Source organism: Lithobates pipiens, unplaced genomic scaffold (assembly GCF_037356315.1).
Source record: "Lithobates pipiens isolate NorthernLeopardFrog02 unplaced genomic scaffold, aLitPip1_a1.2 Scaffold_22, whole genome shotgun sequence".
In the NCBI taxonomy this organism is placed as follows: Eukaryota; Metazoa; Chordata; class Amphibia; order Anura; family Ranidae; genus Lithobates; species Lithobates pipiens.
In genome coordinates this window covers 308030403-308050350 of record NW_027507784.1, presented here as the reverse complement: position 1 = coordinate 308050350, position 19948 = coordinate 308030403, and the positions used below count along the sequence as shown (strand labels likewise).

The 19948-nt window shown below is 41.7% G+C and overlaps 1 protein-coding gene across 2 annotated transcripts in view; it reads right to left on the bottom strand.

The window, feature by feature from the left end:
* The window catches only part of LOC143924854 (hexosaminidase D-like), a 103895-nt gene that overhangs the window by 29986 nt on the left and 53961 nt on the right, over nt 1-19948 (bottom strand). For both annotated transcript variants that reach the window (XM_077449353.1, XM_077449354.1), the window contains exons 3-8: nt 18760-19000; nt 17922-18031; nt 17532-17619; nt 10903-11067; nt 5380-5563; nt 1872-1943 (exon numbers count right to left, since the gene is read on the bottom strand). In XM_077449353.1, the coding sequence (XP_077305479.1) occupies nt 1872-1943; nt 5380-5563; nt 10903-11067; nt 17532-17619; nt 17922-18031; nt 18760-19000 (860 nt within the window). The remainder of the gene's footprint in view (nt 1-1871; nt 1944-5379; nt 5564-10902; nt 11068-17531; nt 17620-17921; nt 18032-18759; nt 19001-19948) is intronic.

Sequence of the window (19948 nt, the reverse complement as noted above, 5' to 3'; positions counted from 1 at the left end):
GCCCAACTGAGCGTTCACTGTGGGGTTGATTTACTAAAGGCAAATCCACTTTGCACTGCAAGTGCACTTGGAAGTGCAGTCAATTTAGATCTGAGGGGAGAATCTGAAATTAGGGAAAGCTCTTCTGATTTTATCATCCATCATGTACAAGAAAAAATTCAGTTTTTTATTTTCCTTGCATGGTCCCCTCAGATCTACAGCGGCTGCACTTCCAAGTGCACTTGCAGTGCAAAGTGGATTTGCCTTTAGTAAATAAACTTCTGTGTCCACGTCATTCCGAATCTCAGTTTTAAGGGCATGGCAGCCCACTTTTATTTGAATGTAAGTTCCAACAAAAGTTGCCCACACAGGGGTTTAAACTTCACAAAGCAATAAAAAACGTCAAGCCATCTGGCTCTTGTCAGCAGTACCACTGCACTTTTTGGTCTCCCAAACCATGGGTTCTTTCAGCCTCCATTGCAGCATCTCACTGCACAGGCCCATATTATGCAGAGTATTGCAATTAAGTGCTAGAAGCTTCTTGGAGGCAGAGAATACTTTACTTTATGGAGGAATATCAGAACATGTCTTTACATCATGTCTTTATCGTAGAACACAATTGAGTGCATGGAGCATAGATAGACAATACAATACATCACGTTAAATCATTATATCATAGAATATAAGAGCTATACACTATAATGCCACCTGCTGCATCGATAGGTACAATGCATACAGTATTGTCAGTATATTATTAACTTTACATTACATGCTATTGTTCTTTGCCAACAGCCCACTCCTGGCCTCTAAATGGGGTCCTTCAGCCTCTCGAGCTTGCTCCCTCTTCCAGATTCCCCCCAGCTTCCTGGACTTACTAGCCGTCTCAGCTTTCTCAGTTTACCAGACCCTCTCTTGGTCTCTCAGACTCACATAGCTGTCCCGACTCCCCCAGTCCTTGTGCAAGAAATCCCCCTCACAAGGGATGCAGTCTCCAGCAGAAACTCCCAGCTCTCCCGACAAGACTCGGTCTTCAAATGGCAGCAACTCCAACTCCTACTGCTCAGACCTACCCTTATATATGGCTTAAAACAACCCTGCACACTTACACAGGCTGCAGGTGTCTCCCAAAATCCAGGCACAGAATTAAAGGTTCTGTCCTGCCCAAGATGCTTTGGAACCTTCAAGCACCAGGCACTGATTGGGGACTACCAAACCCAGAGAAAAAACGTAAAACTGAGCTTTCTCTGATTAAAATACACATACTGGAACTTCTCAAACTGCACCTTTGAGAAGCCTGTGCCATTTTTCTATTCATTTCTTATTCTCACATAGTGGAAGGGCCTCGTACTGTCACACCACTTTGCAAGATCATGGTGCCTGTACGGCCAAATCCTGTAGCACATCCAACCTCCTTTTAGTGGTTTTTGGGACCCTTTACTTTCTCCTCCCTCAAACAGATTTTCACCTAGGTCTGACTCATTGAAAACAATTGATTTTCCTGGTAGACTCAAATTAAGAAGTTTTGGAAGCTGGAAAAAAGATCGCACAGAGATTGAACAATCGAATCGTTATGTACATGACCAGTGCTACTACTCAAAACGTCAATAATACATTAATGGATTTCCTTCAGGTACATGAACATAGTCTTCACTTCACTGGACAATGTCTGTACTGCCTCATCTCCCAAGTCACTTCCTTGCTATAGAATCATTTTTATTCTGTACATGAAATTATTGCAATTCTCTATATAGAATTTTTGCTAGAGAAGTTTGAATCATTGGTGTAAATGATGTAGTATATCTGCCTAAGAATCCATACGATTTGAATTTTTTTACAAAACATTTTGTTAGTACCCTCACCAATCAGAAAAAGTGGCTGTATATGTTACTTACCTGTTTGCGCCATGTTGAAGTTTGTATGGTACAGCCACAGGACAGGAGACACAAACTTCGTAATTCCTGCAGCTGGAAAAGATTGCAGAGCATTAGACACGGGGCAGTATCATATTAGTAAATCACTAGCAAGTGCAATGCATCATATTTGGTCCAGACTGTTCTTTTACAGAAGAGGATTGGTGGATGTAGATCTCCCTCTGAAAAACTGATTGCTTGTGGTGAGTTGGGGGTGGCCTTACAATGACCGATAATTGGCCAGCTCAGCAGGGACGGAGCAATTTCGATCACTGTGTGGCAATAACCAATCAACAGAAGTTGATCATTTTATGAATTAATTTGGAATGGGAAAGCTGGAAAACATTTGGCTGCAGCCAGGTTCTGCTGTCAGAATACAATGTCCCGCTGCGGGGTGATTTCTCCATCCACTTGGTTTGAGTAGAAGGAGGAATCTGTTAGTTTTATGCATTCAATCCGCTGGCTGAACAGCAAATTGAGCCAATCCTGAACAATCAACATTTGTTGAAGAAGCTGGGTCTATAATTGTTGGCCAAACAGGACCTGCAGCAAAACAGAAGGCACTGTTCAGGTACTGACAACCAACATCAGCAGTTGGCATAAGACAATAGCCATGCAGGGGGGGGGGGCCTTGTCCATCCACACAATTTACATGGATGGAGAAATCTATTATTGTATGGCCCTCTTCAGATTTAAAGTGGAATTCAGTAAAAATTAATAGTAACTGGCGCTTGATTAGGGGGGCTCTAATGGGGAGTATGACTTACTTTACTCCATAGTTCCATAGGCCACTGCTTGCCTGCATCATCACATACAGTATAAAGGAGGTTCAGCAGCCCTGCATTGTATGTGATAGCATCAATGGCCAGTCCATATCCTGACCCAGAAAAGAAGACTGGAGCATCCCCCTATACAAAACAAACTGTGTATTTTGTATATGTGAGAAAGCTGGTGGGGGGGGGGGTTAACAATTTATTTATTGCAGCCAGTCCAGAGTTAAAGCTAAACTTCACCCAAAAGGGGAAGTTCACGGGTCCCAGGAGACTGTAGGACCAATCACGGGGTACAGTGTGAAGCCTCAAGGTGTCACAGTTGCATGCCCACATTAGGATGCCGGAGCCTGCACCTGAAAACTGGCAAAGAGCCAGGTCGGTTGAGGACATCATTGGATCCTGTGACAGATAAGTGTGTGTTTTTTAAAAGTCAAAAGTTTGTAGTTGCTGACTTCTGAAATTTTGTTAGTATTAAAGCTATTTTTCCTTGATTGTCTCCTTTCTTTAGTTAGAATTTTTTTTGAATAGTGTTCCCCTTTAAAAGGAACCTGCAGCAAGAAAGTATGAAGGCTGACATTTTGAAGTCTCTGACCCAGAACGAGTATGTAGATCAGGAGTTCTGACTTCATACAGACTTTCTAATCAGTATGCTTGTTCCAGGTCACCTTCTTAGAAATAAAATAAAAAAGCCCAGACAGAGCCAAGCATCTAGCAATTTCAAAAATAGATCACCAATGGATGCTATATCTCTCAGCCCAGGTTTCCTTTAAGGTACCCAAAAAAAAAAAAAGAGCCCCACCCCAATGTGGTGGCCGCATTAGCTTTTTTTTAGGCCAAGATCGAGTCCAGAAAATACATCTTGGTCTTGGTCTTCAGTTCCCTTGTCACTTCCTGTGATCTGAACTAGATAACCAGGTGAAAAACAATAAAATGGCCAAAAAACTGGGCAAAACGAATGCAGCCATCACATGTACAGTGGGAACGAAAGTTTGGGCACCCTAGGTAAAAATGTGTATTAATGTGCATAACGAAGCCAAGGAAAGATGGGAAGATCTCCAAATGGCATCAAATTACAAATGAGACATTCTTATAATATATCAAAAAAGTTAGATTTTATTTCCATCATTTACACTTTCAAAATTACAGAAAACAAAAAAAGGCATCTGCAAAAGTTTGGGCACCCTGCAGAATTTATAGCATGCACTGCCCCCTTTGCAAAGCTGAGACCTGCCAGTGTCATTGTTGTTGCCATGCCAGTGTTGTTCTCAATTATCGTCTGGGAAGACCAGGTGATGTCAATCTCAAAGGTTTTAAATGGCCAGACTCATCTGACCTTGCCCCAACAATCAGCACCATGGGTTCTTCTAAGCAGTTGTCTAGAAAACTGAAACTGAAAATAGTTGAGGCTCACAAAGCTGGAGAAGGCTATAAGAAGATAGCAAAGCGTTTTCAGATGTCAATATCCTCCTTTTGGAATGTAATTAAGAAATGGCAGTCATCAGGAACAGTGGAAGTTAAAGCAAGATCTGGAAGACCAAGAAAAATATCAGACAGAACAGCTCGCCGGATTGTGAGAAAAGCAAGTCAAAACCCACGTTTGACTGCACGATCCCTCCAGAATCTGGCAGACACTGAAGTTGTGGTACACTATTCCACTATAAAAAGATACTTGTACAAATATGGTCTTCATGGAAGAGTCATCAGAAGAAAACCTATTCTACGTCCTCACCACAAAAATCAGCGTTTGAACTTTTCAAATGAACATATAGACAAGCCTGAGGCATTTTGGAAACAAGTTCTGTGGACCGATGAGGTTAAAATATAACTTTTTGGCCGGAATGAGCAAAGGTATGTTTGGAGAAGAAAGGGCACAGAATTTAATGAAAAGAACCTCTGTCCAACTGTTAAGCATGGGGGTGGATCAATCATGCTTTGGGGTTGTATCGCAGCCAGTGGCACAGGGAACATTTCACGAGTAGAAGGAAAAATGGATTCAATAAAATGTCAGCAAATTTTGGATGGTAACTTGATGCCATCTGTGAAAAAGCTGAAGTTAAAGAGAGGATGGCTTCTACAAATGGATAATGATCCTAAACACACCTCAAAAATCCATGGGGGATTACATCAAGAGGCGTAAACTGAAAGTTTTGCCATGGCCTTCACAATCTCCTGACCTCAACATTATTGAAAATCTATGGATAGACCTTAAAAGAGCAGTGCGTGACAGACAGCCCAGAAATCTCAAAGAACTGGAACACTTTTGTAAGTAAGAATGGGCAAAGATACCTCAAACAAGAATTGAAAGACTCTTGGCTGGCTAAAAAAAGCGTTTATAAGCTGTGATACTTGCCAAAGGGGGCAGTACAAGATATTAAGTCTGCAGGGTGCCCAAACTTTTGCAGACACCTTTTTTTGTTTTTTGTCATTTTGAAAGTGTAAATGATGAAAATAAAATCTAACTTTTTTTTGACATATTATAAGAATGTCTAATCTGTAATTTGATGCCATTTGGAGATTTTTTCATCTTTTCTTGGCTTCGTTATGCACATTAATACACATTTTTACCTGGGGTGCCCAAACTTTCGATCCCCACTGTAACAATAACAATTTGTGGTCCCTGCATGACATAAAAATGCACTGAGCTTTAAGAACATGAATAAGGGGTCACCTGAAATATTACAAATCATGGCATACACACAGCTAATAGACAGACTCACCGCTAATGCTTTCTACACTGAGTTTTCTGAGCATGTCATCCCACATGAGCAGACTCTTCTCAGGGTACTGAGCGTGCAGAAAGTCCACCACGTTCTTCAGATGGGTCATGAACATCTTGCCCAGGTCTCCTTTGTTATTGTTCAGCCAGGACTTGGAATCCTGCCCTTCTCCCAGGTGGTAGACCTGCAGGTTGATGCAGAAGAATCATTTAGCAAAGGTTCCATATTATGGATCAAACCAGAAGACAATATTGGTGTAAGATTTTTGTCTCTCCTCTTGGATCCACCATCCAAGTACAAGAGGAATGCCAGAAAAGTTTGTCTTCATGGAAAAACAACTGGCTGAAATTGAATTTTCTTAACAATAGTTACTATGTGCCCAGCATTTCCATACACATTTGACCAAAATGATCAAAATGTAGGTTTATTGAAAAATCTTATAATGATGTTTTGAGTCTTCAGATATTCTACCCACCATCTGTTGCCTGTGGCTGGACCTACGCTGGCCTTAAGCAGGACATATACTATTGAAATGTTTTTTGAAACTTTTTTGTTTTAAGAACATTTTTTTTTTTTTCCAAATCCTTTATTTAAAAAGACACACAAAAACACAGAACACGACATTATCAGGTATATAAAGACAAGAAATAACCAAAAATTCAGATATGTCGAGCTAACATTGCCCGTCAGAACTAACATTTCTAGATACACACACACACACACACACACACACACACACACACACACACACACACACACACACACACACACATATAAATAAAACTGACTGGGCCTATCAGCCATTCCCAATAGATACATCAAGCCTTCTATTAGGAACAGCATGACCCATTGTTTCAACATACTTAAGTAGTAATTCTATCAGCTTATAACCTGTTGCCCTACGTATCCCCATGTTTCACGCCTCAGTTTTTTCTAAATTTATTAAACCAGAAATGCAAAAAATAAATGAAAAAAATAAAAAATAAAAATTAAGAATATTTCATTCACTTTCCTTATCATTAATGGGGTCAAATCAACTTTGTTTTTGACTGTGGTGATGAGAAAATGTAGAGGCGCAGGATAGAATTTTCTTACTCAAAAGAATTCTAAAACAGTGTTTGTGGTTTTAGTTAACAAAATCCATTTATTCCAGAATTGACTGTTAAAATTTTGAATTCAATTTTGAATTATTTTAGAACAAAAGTTGTTGAATTTTGTACTTGAAGGTTTGTAAAAAATGTTCATATAAAATCTTGTTTGAAAATCTACCAGTGTATGACCAGATTTAAAATTAAGATAGCAGTCTGAAGAGACAATCAAGTTCAAGTTGAAAGTTTGATTATCCAAGAAAGATCATGGGACAAAAAACATATTTCTATGATAGAATTACATTTTGTGGTCTGTTCTGTTAAAAAAAAAAAAATTATATATATATATATTTTTTTTTTCTTCCTCAGTTTAGTCCGATACTTACTCTTCTACATATTTTTTTTTTTTTTTTTTAACCAAAACCCCAATAAGCGTGTATTGATTGGTTTGCACAAAAGTTAGAGCGTCTATAAATATGGGATAGTTTTATGGCTTTTTTATTATTCTGCGACATTATGGCAGACATGTCAGACAATTTTGACACATATTTGCGATCAATGCTATAAAATTGCATTGGTTACTGGCAGTGAAAGGGTTAACCACTAGGGGCAGTGAAGGGGTTAAGTGTGTCCTAGTACGTGTTCTAACTGAAAGGGGGATGGGACTGTGCAGGGGAGATGACAGATCGTCTGTTCATACTAGGGGTCGGGAACCTGTGGCTCTTTTGATGGCCGCATCTGGCTCCCGCCTCTCAATCCGCGGATCTCATGGTGTGCCGATCAGCAGATTGAGCCCATAGGAAAGGCCGCAGCTTTGGCCTAGCTCCCATCTTGGTATACCCAGCGGTGGCCTAGGTGAGCGGTGCACTGATGTCATCATCAGCCGCCCCTCAACTGCTCGTGGATCTGTCTGCTTGTGTAGTGATAAGCAAGCAGACAATCGTGGGGGAGATGTGGACATTTACAGTGAGGGGAGATGTGGGGAGATGTGGACATTACAGTGGGGGGGAGATGTGGACATTACAGCGGGGGGGAGATGACGTGGATATTGCAGCGGGGGGGGGGAGATGACGTGGATATTGCAGCGGGGGGGGGAGATGACGTGGATATTGCAGCAGGGGGGAGATGACGTGGATATTGCAGCAGGGGGGAGATGACGTGGATATTGCAGCAGGGGGGAGATGACGTGGATATTGCAGCGGGGGGGAGATGACGTGGATATTGCAGCGGGGGGAGATGACGTGGATATTGCAGTGGGGAGAGATGACGTGGATATCACAGCGGGGGAGACGACGTGGATATCACAGCGGGGGGAGATGACGTGGATATCACAGCGGGGGAGATGACGTGGATATTACACTGGGGGAGATGACGTGGATATTACAGCGGGGGAGATGACGTGGATATTACAGTGGGGCAGATGACTTGGATATTACAGTGGGGGAGATGATGACATTACAGTTATAATTAATCTAAATTACGATCACGTTTAACAGATGGAAGTCTCAACGCCTGCATGAAGCTTAACCGCACCACGTATCAACCAGACATTAATGGTAAGAAGCATTCATCATTGGTTAGCAACAGCATAACAACGTCATTAAAAAGAATTCAGAGGTCATGTCATGTTCGGGAACTTTGTCGTATTTCTTTGTTCTGTGATTTACTGCTTAATAAAGAACACTGGTTTGTTTAACTCAGAGACTTATTGTACTTTAACCACTTAAGGACCAGCCTCTTTTTCAGACTCGGTGTTTACATGTTTAAAACAGTTTTTTTGCTAGAAAATGACTTATAACCCCTAAACATTATATATTGTTTTTTTTCTAACACCCTAGAGAATAAAATGGCGGTAATTGCAATACTTTTTTTTCACACCCTATTATGCAGCGGTCTTACAAGCGCATTTTTTTGGGAAAAAAAATCACTTTTTTGAATAAAAAAAAATAAGACAACAGTAAAATTAGCCCCATTTTTTTATATTGTGAAAGATAATGTTATGCCAAGTAAATTGATAGCCAACATGTCACACTTCAAATTTGCGCCTGCTCATGGAATGGCGTCAAACTTTTGCCCTCAAAAATCTCCATAAGCAACATTTAAAAAAATTCTACAGGTTGCATGTTTTGCATTACAGAGGAGGTCTAGGGCTAGAATTATTGCTCTCTACAGATTGCGGCAATACCTCAAATGTGTGGTTTGACTTCAGTTTTCATATGCCGGCTCTACTCAAATATGCATTCGCTTCTGCGCGCAAGATCTTCAAGATGGGGTGTTTTAAAATTATTATTTTTTCTTATTTATTTTACTTGATTTTATTTATTTGTACACTCTTTAAAAAAAAAAATGGATCACTTTTATTCCTATTACAAGGAATGTAAACATCCCTTGTAGTAGAAAAAAGCATGACAGGACCTCTTAAATATGAGATCTGGGGTAAAAAAGTCCTCAGATCTCATATTTGGACTTAAATGCAATAATAAAAAAATAAAAATAAAAAAATTGTGCCTTTAAGAGGTATGGGCAGAAGTGACGTTTTGACGTCACTTCCGCCCTGCTATGGTATAGAGACGGGTGGGGGCCATCTTAGCCTCACTCGTCTCCATACCACAGACAAGACAGGTCCCGATCGCCTCCGCCGCTACCAACGGCTCCGGTAAGCAGCGGAGGGCGCGGGAGAGTAGCGGGAGGGGGGGGTTTTACCTCTCCCACCACCGATAACGGTGATCTCGCGGCGAACCCGCCGCAGAGACCACCATTATCGTACACACGACAGGCACCTGAAGAGATGGATATTTCGGTTGTGGCAGCATCTGTTGCCGTTACCAAGACATCCCTCTTCAAAAAATGGACATACATCGGCGTGCGCTGGTCGTAAAGTGGTTAAAAGTGTTGGTCTTACATAAAATGCACATTTACTTGTATTTAGTTTTAAACATATTGTATAGCTGTCACGGAATAACATTTTAAAATATGTGCCGTTCATGGCTCGCTCAGCCAAAAAGGTTCCCTACCCCTGGTTCATACTCAGTATGAACAGACAATCTGTCTGTTCTCCCCTCAGAGAACCGGAAACTGTTTACACACACAGATCCTGATTCTCGGTGTGCCCTGAGCAATTACGGGAGCCCGGCATTGATCGCAACCACTGGGCATGCACATCGGCTCTGTGGGCGAACAGGGGGCCCACGCGCTCGCCATCTATGGTGCCGACGTACCACGACGCCGATTTGCGCAGCCGAGCCCTGTTGCCGCAGTACAACTGCGGCGGCTGGTCGGCATGCAGTTAACTTTTATATATATATTATATTAAAGGGCTGAGGTGGCAACCCTATCTACACACCCCAAAAAGAGTTGATGCAAAAAGTTATTTGTAGTAGAAATACAAAATGTTATACAATGGATGGGTCCTAGCGGTGTCTCCTTCAGAAATTTCCAGCTTCCAGTGGCATTGGTAAGATATTGTATATAAAATACATAGTTACATTGGTCCGGGATTAGAAAGACTGCAGATAGCAGTTAGGCTGGTCACTGCTATAGCATCACTGTTAGTTGGGTGCCTCCCGCTGGGAATAGGATTTAATTAAAATTTTAGCCCATATGCAGAGGATGGTGAAAATGTAATAAGAGAGATAATAAACTGCAGTTTATAAAATAAATCATTACAAGTTATTACACATAGCACAGTATAAACCTATTTTCATTGTGTAGAACTCTCCTAGAAGTAGACTGAGCTGATAGATACATTTAGATGGCTCCACTGTAATCAGAGGAGCAGGGGTTGATTAATAAGGGCTGCTCAGTGTCTCACAAGCTGGTGCTCTGTTACTTCCCCCTGTCTTCCACAGAATTCTAGAATTCTAGTGGAAGGAAGAACAGGACATGCAGCCTGAATATTTAATGGGACTCCAGTCAATCCCTGGGGACATGTGTCCAGTTAGTGGTGAGTGAGCCCATAGTTAGTCTGAGGCCTGAGGATCTGCGTGCAGAGTACCTGGGTCCAGTCCTGTTGAAGGAGACCCCTGTGTGGGGGTTCTGCCCCTGGGGAAGATTTCAAGAAGAATCTATCAGGAAGACACAGAGGTCCCAGCTAGGCATAGCTGGGGAGGCCTATTCGCAAGCTTGAGTCCAGGGATCAAGTTGGGTCTGGAGAAGCTCACTGCAAACAGCTAGAAGTTGGTGGGAAAGAGTCCAGCTGTCCTTTTTTTTGATTCACTGGAAGCGTGAGAAAATGCTGGGTGCCTGGCTGTGTATGCTCTTAGGGGAAATAGGAATGCATTCACCAGCGGCTCCTACGGGAGTGCATTACAATTGTATCTATGTGAGCTAAAAGGAGGTCTACGAATCTGCTTAAAGTTCTTCAATGACCAAGAAGAGGATACTTTATAAAACAAAAGAAGACTAGACGTGGATATGCTTATTCTTGGGTTCTTACCTCATCTGCTCCAATGTGGACCCAGTTGCTCTTTGGATGCTTGTCAAGAACCTGTGTCAAGATCATCTTCAGCAAGGGCATAGACTCTGCGGAGTGGGGGTTCAGGCTGTTGGGGTAACGCTCCACTTCTCTGATAGCTCTATACTTGTCATGCTTCAGAACATACTGTATGTGGAAATAGAAGATCATTTAAACTCAGGCGTGGTCAATGTCTCCTACACCAAATCTAGACATTTAACAAAACATTGAATTCCTCACAGTATTGGGCAAAAAAAAATGCTCAATGTATGTTTGCCAATAGCAAGATTACAAGAGGAGAGGATTCTGAAGGACAGAGCTGAGCCTGTCCCATACACGACCCCTATGTTCATTCAACACACATGCTTTGCCATCAAGCATAGATCTCTTCATTTTTTGAATACACGGCCACAATGGGGTTGATTTCCTAAAATTGGAGAGTGTAAAATCTGTTGCAGCTCTACATAGAAACCAATCAGCCTCCAGTTTCTTTTGTCAAAGCTTGACTGAACAAGTTGAAGTTAGAAGCTGATTGGCTACCATGCACAGCTGCACCATATCTTGCACTCTCCAGTATTAGAAAATCAACCCTACTATTCTTAGCCATATTGGGACCACTAAAACGAGAAAACATTCTGTGTACAGCAAAAGGAATGCTAAATGAAGGGGTTTCTTTGGGCGTCAAATATTTTATGCTTACAGTAAATGCTCCAATGATGTATAACCAAGCTCTAATTATAATCTCCAGTGGGTCAAGAATGACATGAATGCATAGAAGAAAAAAAGAAAAATTCTGTAACGCGCGGAAAATGATGCTGCCTTCATAAAAATAAGCTTTGTTTTTACAGCTGTTAGAAAGAAAAGCTGTCTCAGTAAATGGAGAGACAATCAATCTGATTCAACTATGCTGCAAAATGACATCTGAAGAAAAGTTTGTTGTTTTTAGACACTTCTTAACGCTGACAGGTTTATAAATGAGACTTAGGCTGACAATACATACACAGATTAGCCATTGCAAAATCTAGACGTAGCACCATGATGTTTAGACAGGGTTGCTAGTAAATTTACCTGCCAAGTATAGTTGCCTTGGCCAATTCATAGGAGGTCAATTGATTCCACTCTAATTCTGGATTTTCTGCACTTCTCTCTTCTGTCACTAGATGGCCGGGTATCTGGTGGCATTAGATAAGACAAGGGCATTGCAAGGACAGATTAGGAATAGATGGGGTTTCTCAGCCAATAGGCAGGGATTTTTTTGGGTCCCTTGGCTTGCTGGGAGAGCCTATTTATTTGGGTGATGTCAGGTGATCAGGGTTCTGTGCCACCTGGACGGCTGTCTGGTGGCATTAGATAAGACAAGGGCATTGCAAGGACAGATTAGGAATAGATGGGGTTTCTCAGCCAATAGGCAGGGATTTTTTTGGGTCCCTTGGCTTGCTGGGAGAGCCTATTTATTTGGGTGATGTCAGGTGATCAGGGTTCTGTGCCACCTGGACGGCTGTCTGGTGGCATTAGATAAGACAAGGGCATTGCAAGGACAGATTAGGAATAGATGGACAGCTGTCTGGGTGGACGTGTGTTTTACTGCCCCAGGCTGCTAGGCTGGAGATTGGGCCTATCCCAGGGACATCTGGCTGCTAGGCTGTCTGAAGGCCTATCCAGAAGCAAGAGAGTAGCGCAGGGTTGGGACTGTGGCTTGCAGTCCAACCAAAAGTGATGGTTCTGCCGGCTGGAGAAGCTGTCGTGGTTGGAGGTAGAGGGGAAGTTGTCGCCACTAAGGGACCATCCACTCTGTTACCAGGGACCATGAGTAGCTGAAGTACCAGAGCAGTATTCTCAACAGCTGGGAATGGTGAAGAATTGGGAAACTTCAGCAGGTATCAAGCCAGGGACCCAACCAGCGGAGATGACGCTTGCAGAGCAGTCTTGTGTGCCAAGCCAGGGACTGAGCAGGCCAGTGGGGTGACGCTTGAGGAGTATCTGTGAGTGCCAAGCTAGGGACCCAGCAGGGACGCTTGAGGAAAATACTTAGTGAGAAGATTGGAAGAGCTCAGGAGATTCAGTGGCAGTGGATCAGCGGGTCTAGGTGATAGACTAGGAGCTCAGTTGAGTGAAGATCTAAAAAGGAGATTGTGGAGGAAGTGAAAGAGTTCATTACAATCTTTGTTAGAAACTGTTCAATATTGTTGCCATAGGAGTCTATACATGCAGATGTGGTGTCCGGCTGGGTGCCTTTCTCTGCATGGCTGTCTACCTATAGAAGTCTAGGAGTCGAATTAAGATTGCAACTACTAAAGTGTTTCCTGGTCCTAACCCTCTCTCCCACAGTTCTGTTTAAGAGAAAATAAGAGAAAATAAATCTGCATTCAAGAAGTGTCTATCACCCATTAATCTACCTTACATTGCACCCACCATGCCTCAGCTGTCCCTAACTCTGGGGGTCACCATTACACCTGGAGGGGCCTGGGACTTGGCTACATATAAGATACAGGCTTAACGTGATACTAGAGGAAAATAAAATAAATAAAAAAAATAAACATATATACTGATGTGGACAAGAAGGCCTTGCTCGCAGTCTCCGCACTAATTCATCCCAAAGGTGTAGTATCGATTTGAGGTCAGGACTCTGTGTAGGCCACTCAAGTTCCTCCACCCCAAACTCGCTCATCTATGTCTTTATGCACCTTGTTTGTGAACTGGTCCAAATCATTTGGGGAAGGGTGGATTATGGTGTGGGGTTTTTCAGGGGTTGGGCTTGGCTCCTTAGTTCCAGTGAAGTAAACCCTTAAAGCGTCAGTATACCAAGACATTTTGGACAATTTCATGCTCCCAACTTTGTGGGAAGAGTTTGGGGATGGCCCCTTCTTGTTCCAACAGGACTGGGCACCAGTGCACACAGCAAGGTCCATAAAGACATGGATGAGTGAGTTTGGGGGTGGAAGAACTTGACTAGCCTCAACGCGATAGAACATCTTTGGGATGAATTTGAGCGGAGACTGCGAGTCAGGCCCTCTCGTCCACATCAGTGCCTGACCTCACAAATGCACTTCTGGATGAATGGTCAATTCCCATAGACACACTCCTAAACCTTGTGGACAGCCTTCCTAGAAGAGTTGAAGCTGCAAAGGGTGGGCCAACTCAATACTGAACCCTACAGATTAAGATGCAACTAAAGATCATGTGCGTGTAAAGGTAGGTGTCCCAATACTTTTAATAATACAGTGTATGTATGTATGTATGTATGTATGTATGTATGTATGTATGTATGTATGTATATATATATATATATATATATATATATATATATATATATATATATATATATATATATATATATATATACACACACACACACACACACACACACACACATATACACACACCCACACATACAGTTTTTTTTTTACCATTACCCCATGACCTTGTTGATTGAACTCGATGAATCAATGAAAAATGCAAGTACCTACCCTACTCATTATAAATAGTGGTGTATAATGTACAGTATATGTTGGAAAATAAAATCCGTTTCAGTTACTATATACTTGAGCTTTCATCAGGTTTTATTGCTGTCTGTGTCCTTACTGGGAAGATGTAAGTGAGGGAAGGGTTCAAACTATTGACAGGTAAGAGAAAATTATGTTTTTTGATCCATGTATAACATCATCCTAATTCTTCTAATTCCACAGACCACACCCTAGGTAGAGGTGGCTGAAACATATAATCGGCCACAACTGTCAGCCAGGGAAAGACTATTTATAGACTAACTAGGAGGTTTTTCAAGTTTTTGTAGAGCTCAATCATCCAAGGGGCACCATATTGGATCACAGTATGTTGACTCCACCTAATGTTTTAACAGTATCTCTGATTTTTTTCAACTTCTTCTTTTTTTTGTTTTTTTAGAAGGAGGTCGTTTAAAAATAAAGTGGTATTAAACCCCCAGAACAAAAATATAAAATATTGCAGCTCATCAGTCATTAGATGTGGTGGCTGCATTATTCATGTTTTTTTTTTTTTAGGCCTTTTCCCCTCTGTTTTCACCTAGTGATCTGGCCAGTAACACACCTGCTGTATTAGAGCACACCCACTCTGTTTGAAGGAGCACAGGAGGCACCTTTGGACAGCAGCATTGTCAGTCTGGGGGAGTTGGAGTGTTAGCGTATCTAAATATGCTAGTACAGTATATCTATCAAGCTGAAGTCAAACTCCAGCCAAAACTAACACTGCAGTTACAGCTAAAAAAAAAAAAAAATTCCTTTGGGAATAAAAGTTTTACATGAATAAATAAAAGCCGATCATTGTATCAGTGGTAAATGGTTTGTCTCAACTCTATAATTGCTACATTTGCAGGAGATCTTGCTCTGTTGAAAAATAGATTTATTGGCAGGATCACCAGGTGAAAATAAAGGAAAGGGAGTTTAAAAAAAAAACAAAGAATGAATACAGCCATCACATCTAAGAATTGGTAAGAATAATAAATAAATAAACATAATAAATGTTTGCTTTTGGGTTTTATACCGCTTTAATACAAGTTACACATGTGTGGAGGATCTATTGGGTGAGCAAGAAGTAGACTTACAATTGCTAGTGGTCTCCTAAAAGGGGATCATGTAGAGTGGAAGGACTCCAGGTTTTTTTGTGTTTGTTTTTTACTGAGAATGTGGCTGACTGATGACATCTGCTACAAAGAACGCATTGGGGGTTGACTTACTAAAACTGGAGAGTGCAAAATCTGGTGTAGCTCTGCATTGTAGCCAATCAGGTTCTAACTTCAGTTTTCCCAATTAAGCTTTAACAAAAGAAACTGGAAGCTGATTGGCTACCATGCAGAGCTGCACCAGATTTTGCACTCTCCAGTTCTAGAAAATCAACCTCACATACCCATTATAGTTTCCCTTTAAGTGCTATAGTCGCTTAAATCAGTCCCGAGTGACAGGATAGGTCCTGAATTGATTCCCAGCATGCAGCATTCACTCAGGGAAAGCTGATTGAATCATCAACAGCTTTATGAGTACAAGACTATTGGAGAAGAGACAGAAATGCAATCATTTGTGACTCTAGCCAAGCATGAAGAGAACGATCGTGCAGACTGCTGTACAATTACATTCATTACATTCAATACGTTCCCGCTTGTCTATTTTCCAAAGGCAAGGGGAGGGTGAGAAATGGAACAGAAATAGAATATGATAACAGGAAGCCAAGGCTGAAAGTGGACAACCTGAGTGCTGCCATCTTGTCCTATGTCACAGCTAACTGCCCCTTGAGAGAAAAGCATTGTCAAACTTTACTGGCTCTGCCATATTACAGAGAGAACATTGTAACCTCTACATATCCTATTTAATAAAATAATGAAATACAAAAGTGTGGCAACCGGACTGTCAAAATATTCCAGAATTCACTATTATCCTCTTACTCGTCAGATCTTCTCCAGCAGTAGATGGCCCTCAATGCTATAGAAATTGGCACTAAAGGGGTGACATCTCGGAGTTATTACACTGCTTGCTCTGGCTCTCAGTGGCTGGCTGACTCAGGCTCTCAGTGGCTTGCTAAGAGGCTAAGCCAAGTGCTGGTCCAGACATGTGGCCAGATCCCAACCATATGGTTGTGATCCTTCCCAAACATGGACTGGCTCTGTGATATCAGCCGACAGCGGGCTTCAACTGAACATGGGTCACATGAGTGCAGAACAAACTGAACAAACTGCACTCCTGTGATCCACAGGAGAATTACAGCCATATGCTCTTTGCCCGTACTTCTCCTCTAAGCTGGTCATAGATGGATTAAAATTCGGGCAGTTCAGCAGGCATTGGAGGAATTTCGATTCATCTATAGCAGTTTCTGTTCAAGAGAAGGCAAACTAATTGACTTCTCTAATGGGAGTGTTGAAATACTTTCAATCAATACCTGCAGTCAATCGCCTGTGGCACTGATCAGCGTATTCTGATAGTGAAGGAGTCTCCACTGTTAGAATACAATATCGCAGTGGGGTGGGGGGTGGGGGGAGGTTTCCTCCATCCTTCTCACTTATGTGGATGGGGGAGAATAGTTTTTTTTTTTTTTTTTCGATCAGCCAGCTAGCTGATCAAACAAAAAAACAAAACAAAAAAAACTGAGAGTCATTTAACACGGAAGACTGCGGAATTACTGTGGAGGATAAGACTGTTGGGGATGACATCATTGGGTCTAAAATGAAACTTGTATGGAAAATTGTAAGGTTTTATTTAATAACGGCATCAGCATGTTGATGGGGGGGGGGGGGGGTCATGAGGAACCAGCGAAGGTTTAATATAACCAGAATAAACTCTTATTAAGACCATCATAAATCCAAAAGGCATACGAGATTATGTAGGGAGACTAAGAGAGAGGGGAAGGAGCTGGGCCAGCACAGAGAGTTACTGGACTATGGTGTGCGTGGAGGGTGGGAATTGACTCTTACTTGAGTAGTCACATTTTATAGAAAGTTGCAAAAGTCACATTGCATGTATGTAAAATATAATTTAAGGAAAAGAAAAACATAGCAAGTATTTAACATATTTTGAAGTTAGATGACAGGGTTTCTTTACTAATGGAAGCTTTACTGATAGGCCAATATTTTATAAAAGTCATTATTTTACCTCCATGTGTCCAAATGTTTGTACGAGGGGTACCACTTCTAGATTATTTATCTCAGCAAGTTGCAATATCTTTACAATGTCCTCTTCACTGGAAATATGAGAGGCAGAGAGTCAGTAAAAGAAATATGTATTGGTATTACGATCGTTTAGAATTGCTAATTTTTTTTATAAATTCTTAACAAACAATACATTTGCTTTTAAAGTAAACTGACATCCGTAGATGTAAGCACTGTGGAGAAATTCATTAGCAAGTCAAGAAAGTGCCACCAATGATAGTGGGATTGTTTTTTTTGTTTTTTTTCGGTGAGGGGATGTTAATTTAAAATGGTAAATAGAAGCAATTCCCTAGGGATTCTGAAACCATTATGGGAACATTAGCAGGACTCTCACCTATAAGCATATGGGGACTTCAGGATCTCCAGCTCTCCGGTAAATGGAAACATGTCCTCATATTCAATGAGTAGTCCGTTGGCCCCCAGCTTGGCGAACAATGGAAATATCTAAAGAGAGGACACACAAAGCAAGATAATTGGCGGATTATCTTTTCTAGAGCTTCTGACCTGCTTCTGTCACAGCTGATGTCTGTAGGGTCTTCACTCAGACTCTGCTGGGGTCGGTATTCACAACACAGAGCTACTGTAGGCCATGTGACCCAATTTGGGTCATGTGATCAGAATCTGGTTGGAATGAGCCCTAGAATTATAGAATACAATGGACTACATGCCAACTGCAAAATGATCCTTTAAATGCAGAAGATACTGGAAGAGTGGAGTAGCTAATAAATAAACCATTCCTACTGGCGGCACTAAACTACAGTATATAGTGACAACACAGACCTTTTTATATCAGAGACAGTGATTATGAATTGGGGCACGATCAGTGCAGATATTTAAAGTGAATCTAAAATGTAAAGCATGTTCATATAAAATTCAGCCCCTACACTTTAAATCAAAAAAAAGGGCCGGATAGATGGGTAAAGCCTGAAGATTAAATGTTAATGAACACCTAAAATGTTATTTTTTTCAAAGTGGGAGATTCTCCATCCCTCTGGTGCTTGGGTCACATGTCCAGTGCCTTGGCAGTGGTCACGTGGCCTCTGCTGATGTAAGGGATCCATTATCTGGCTCAGATAAAGATCAGTTCTTCAAGGTCATGTGACAGGCAACAGATGTCCTGATCCGGGTCACATGACTGGCACAAGTATTATTAAACTAATTTTGTCTCTCACCTGTTCATAGTAGGAAATCTTCAGAGGAGCTCCCTTGAGGTCGAGGTGAACCAGTTGCATCTGCACCTTGCTAAAATCCTTGCGCACTGCTGTCCGTTTCTTGGCCACGGGTTCTGTTTGCTCCTCCTTAGGTGGCTCCGGGGGTAGATCTTTGATGACTGGGTCTATCATGGCTTCCTTGTCACCCCAAAAAAAGTCCTCATTGGTCTTCACTATAACGGGGTTTGAAGCCTGCGGGGGACTGTGCACAGAAGTGAAAAACTATAGTATGAATATAATAGGAGTAAAATATGCATAGCATAGTATAACATTTTATACAGGGCTCATTCGGCAGGCAGTACCACTGCCAAACTTGACCAAATCAAGTGAATGAGTTGCATAGCAATGGTGCTGCATAGCAATGGTGCATTATTGTGAGTAATGCACGCAGTTGCAGCACAAAGGGCTTCAAAATGGTTAACACAGGTATTGAGGAGGCTGTGGATCACTTTTCAGAGAGGTGGTAAACACCGCTGCACATGTAAACAAGGCCTTTATCCCATAAACCAGGGATATGCAATTAGCGGACCTCCAGCTGTTGCAAACTACAAGTCCCATCATCCCTCTGCCTCTGGGTGTTATGCTTGTGGCTGTCAGAGTCTTGCTATACCTCATGGGACTTGTAGTTCTGCAACAGCTGGAGGTCCGCTAATTGCATATCCCTGCCATAAACCTTAAAGTAGATCCTTGCAGCACCTGAGCACCACAAACCAAAAACACCTTTTAATACATTTTTAATATTAAAAGCAAACTCCGATTCATGGGACACACTTGTCAAAGTGATCCCGCAACAATAACAAGGCTTGGCTGGACAATTACTGTGCATGCACAAGATTACAGCCCGGGAGAAAAAGAAAGGGCGGAAGTCAGTCGCTATTTGGACGTGAATGGCAACAGTTGGGATAGTGGCTGCACCCTAAAAGGAGATTAGGAACAAAGAAAATTATAGTAGTAAACATGCAGTGGGGCTTCAAATTATGACACAATAGTTTAAAATGATTTATTACTATTCCTTATTTGAAATTTAGGTGGGGATGTTCAGTGTTTACTACCGATTAAAAGTGATTGTAAGAGCAGAAGCGTTTTATGCATTAAGATAAAAAACCTGTGTGCAGCAGCCCCCCTCGGCCGCCCTAACACTTACCTGAGC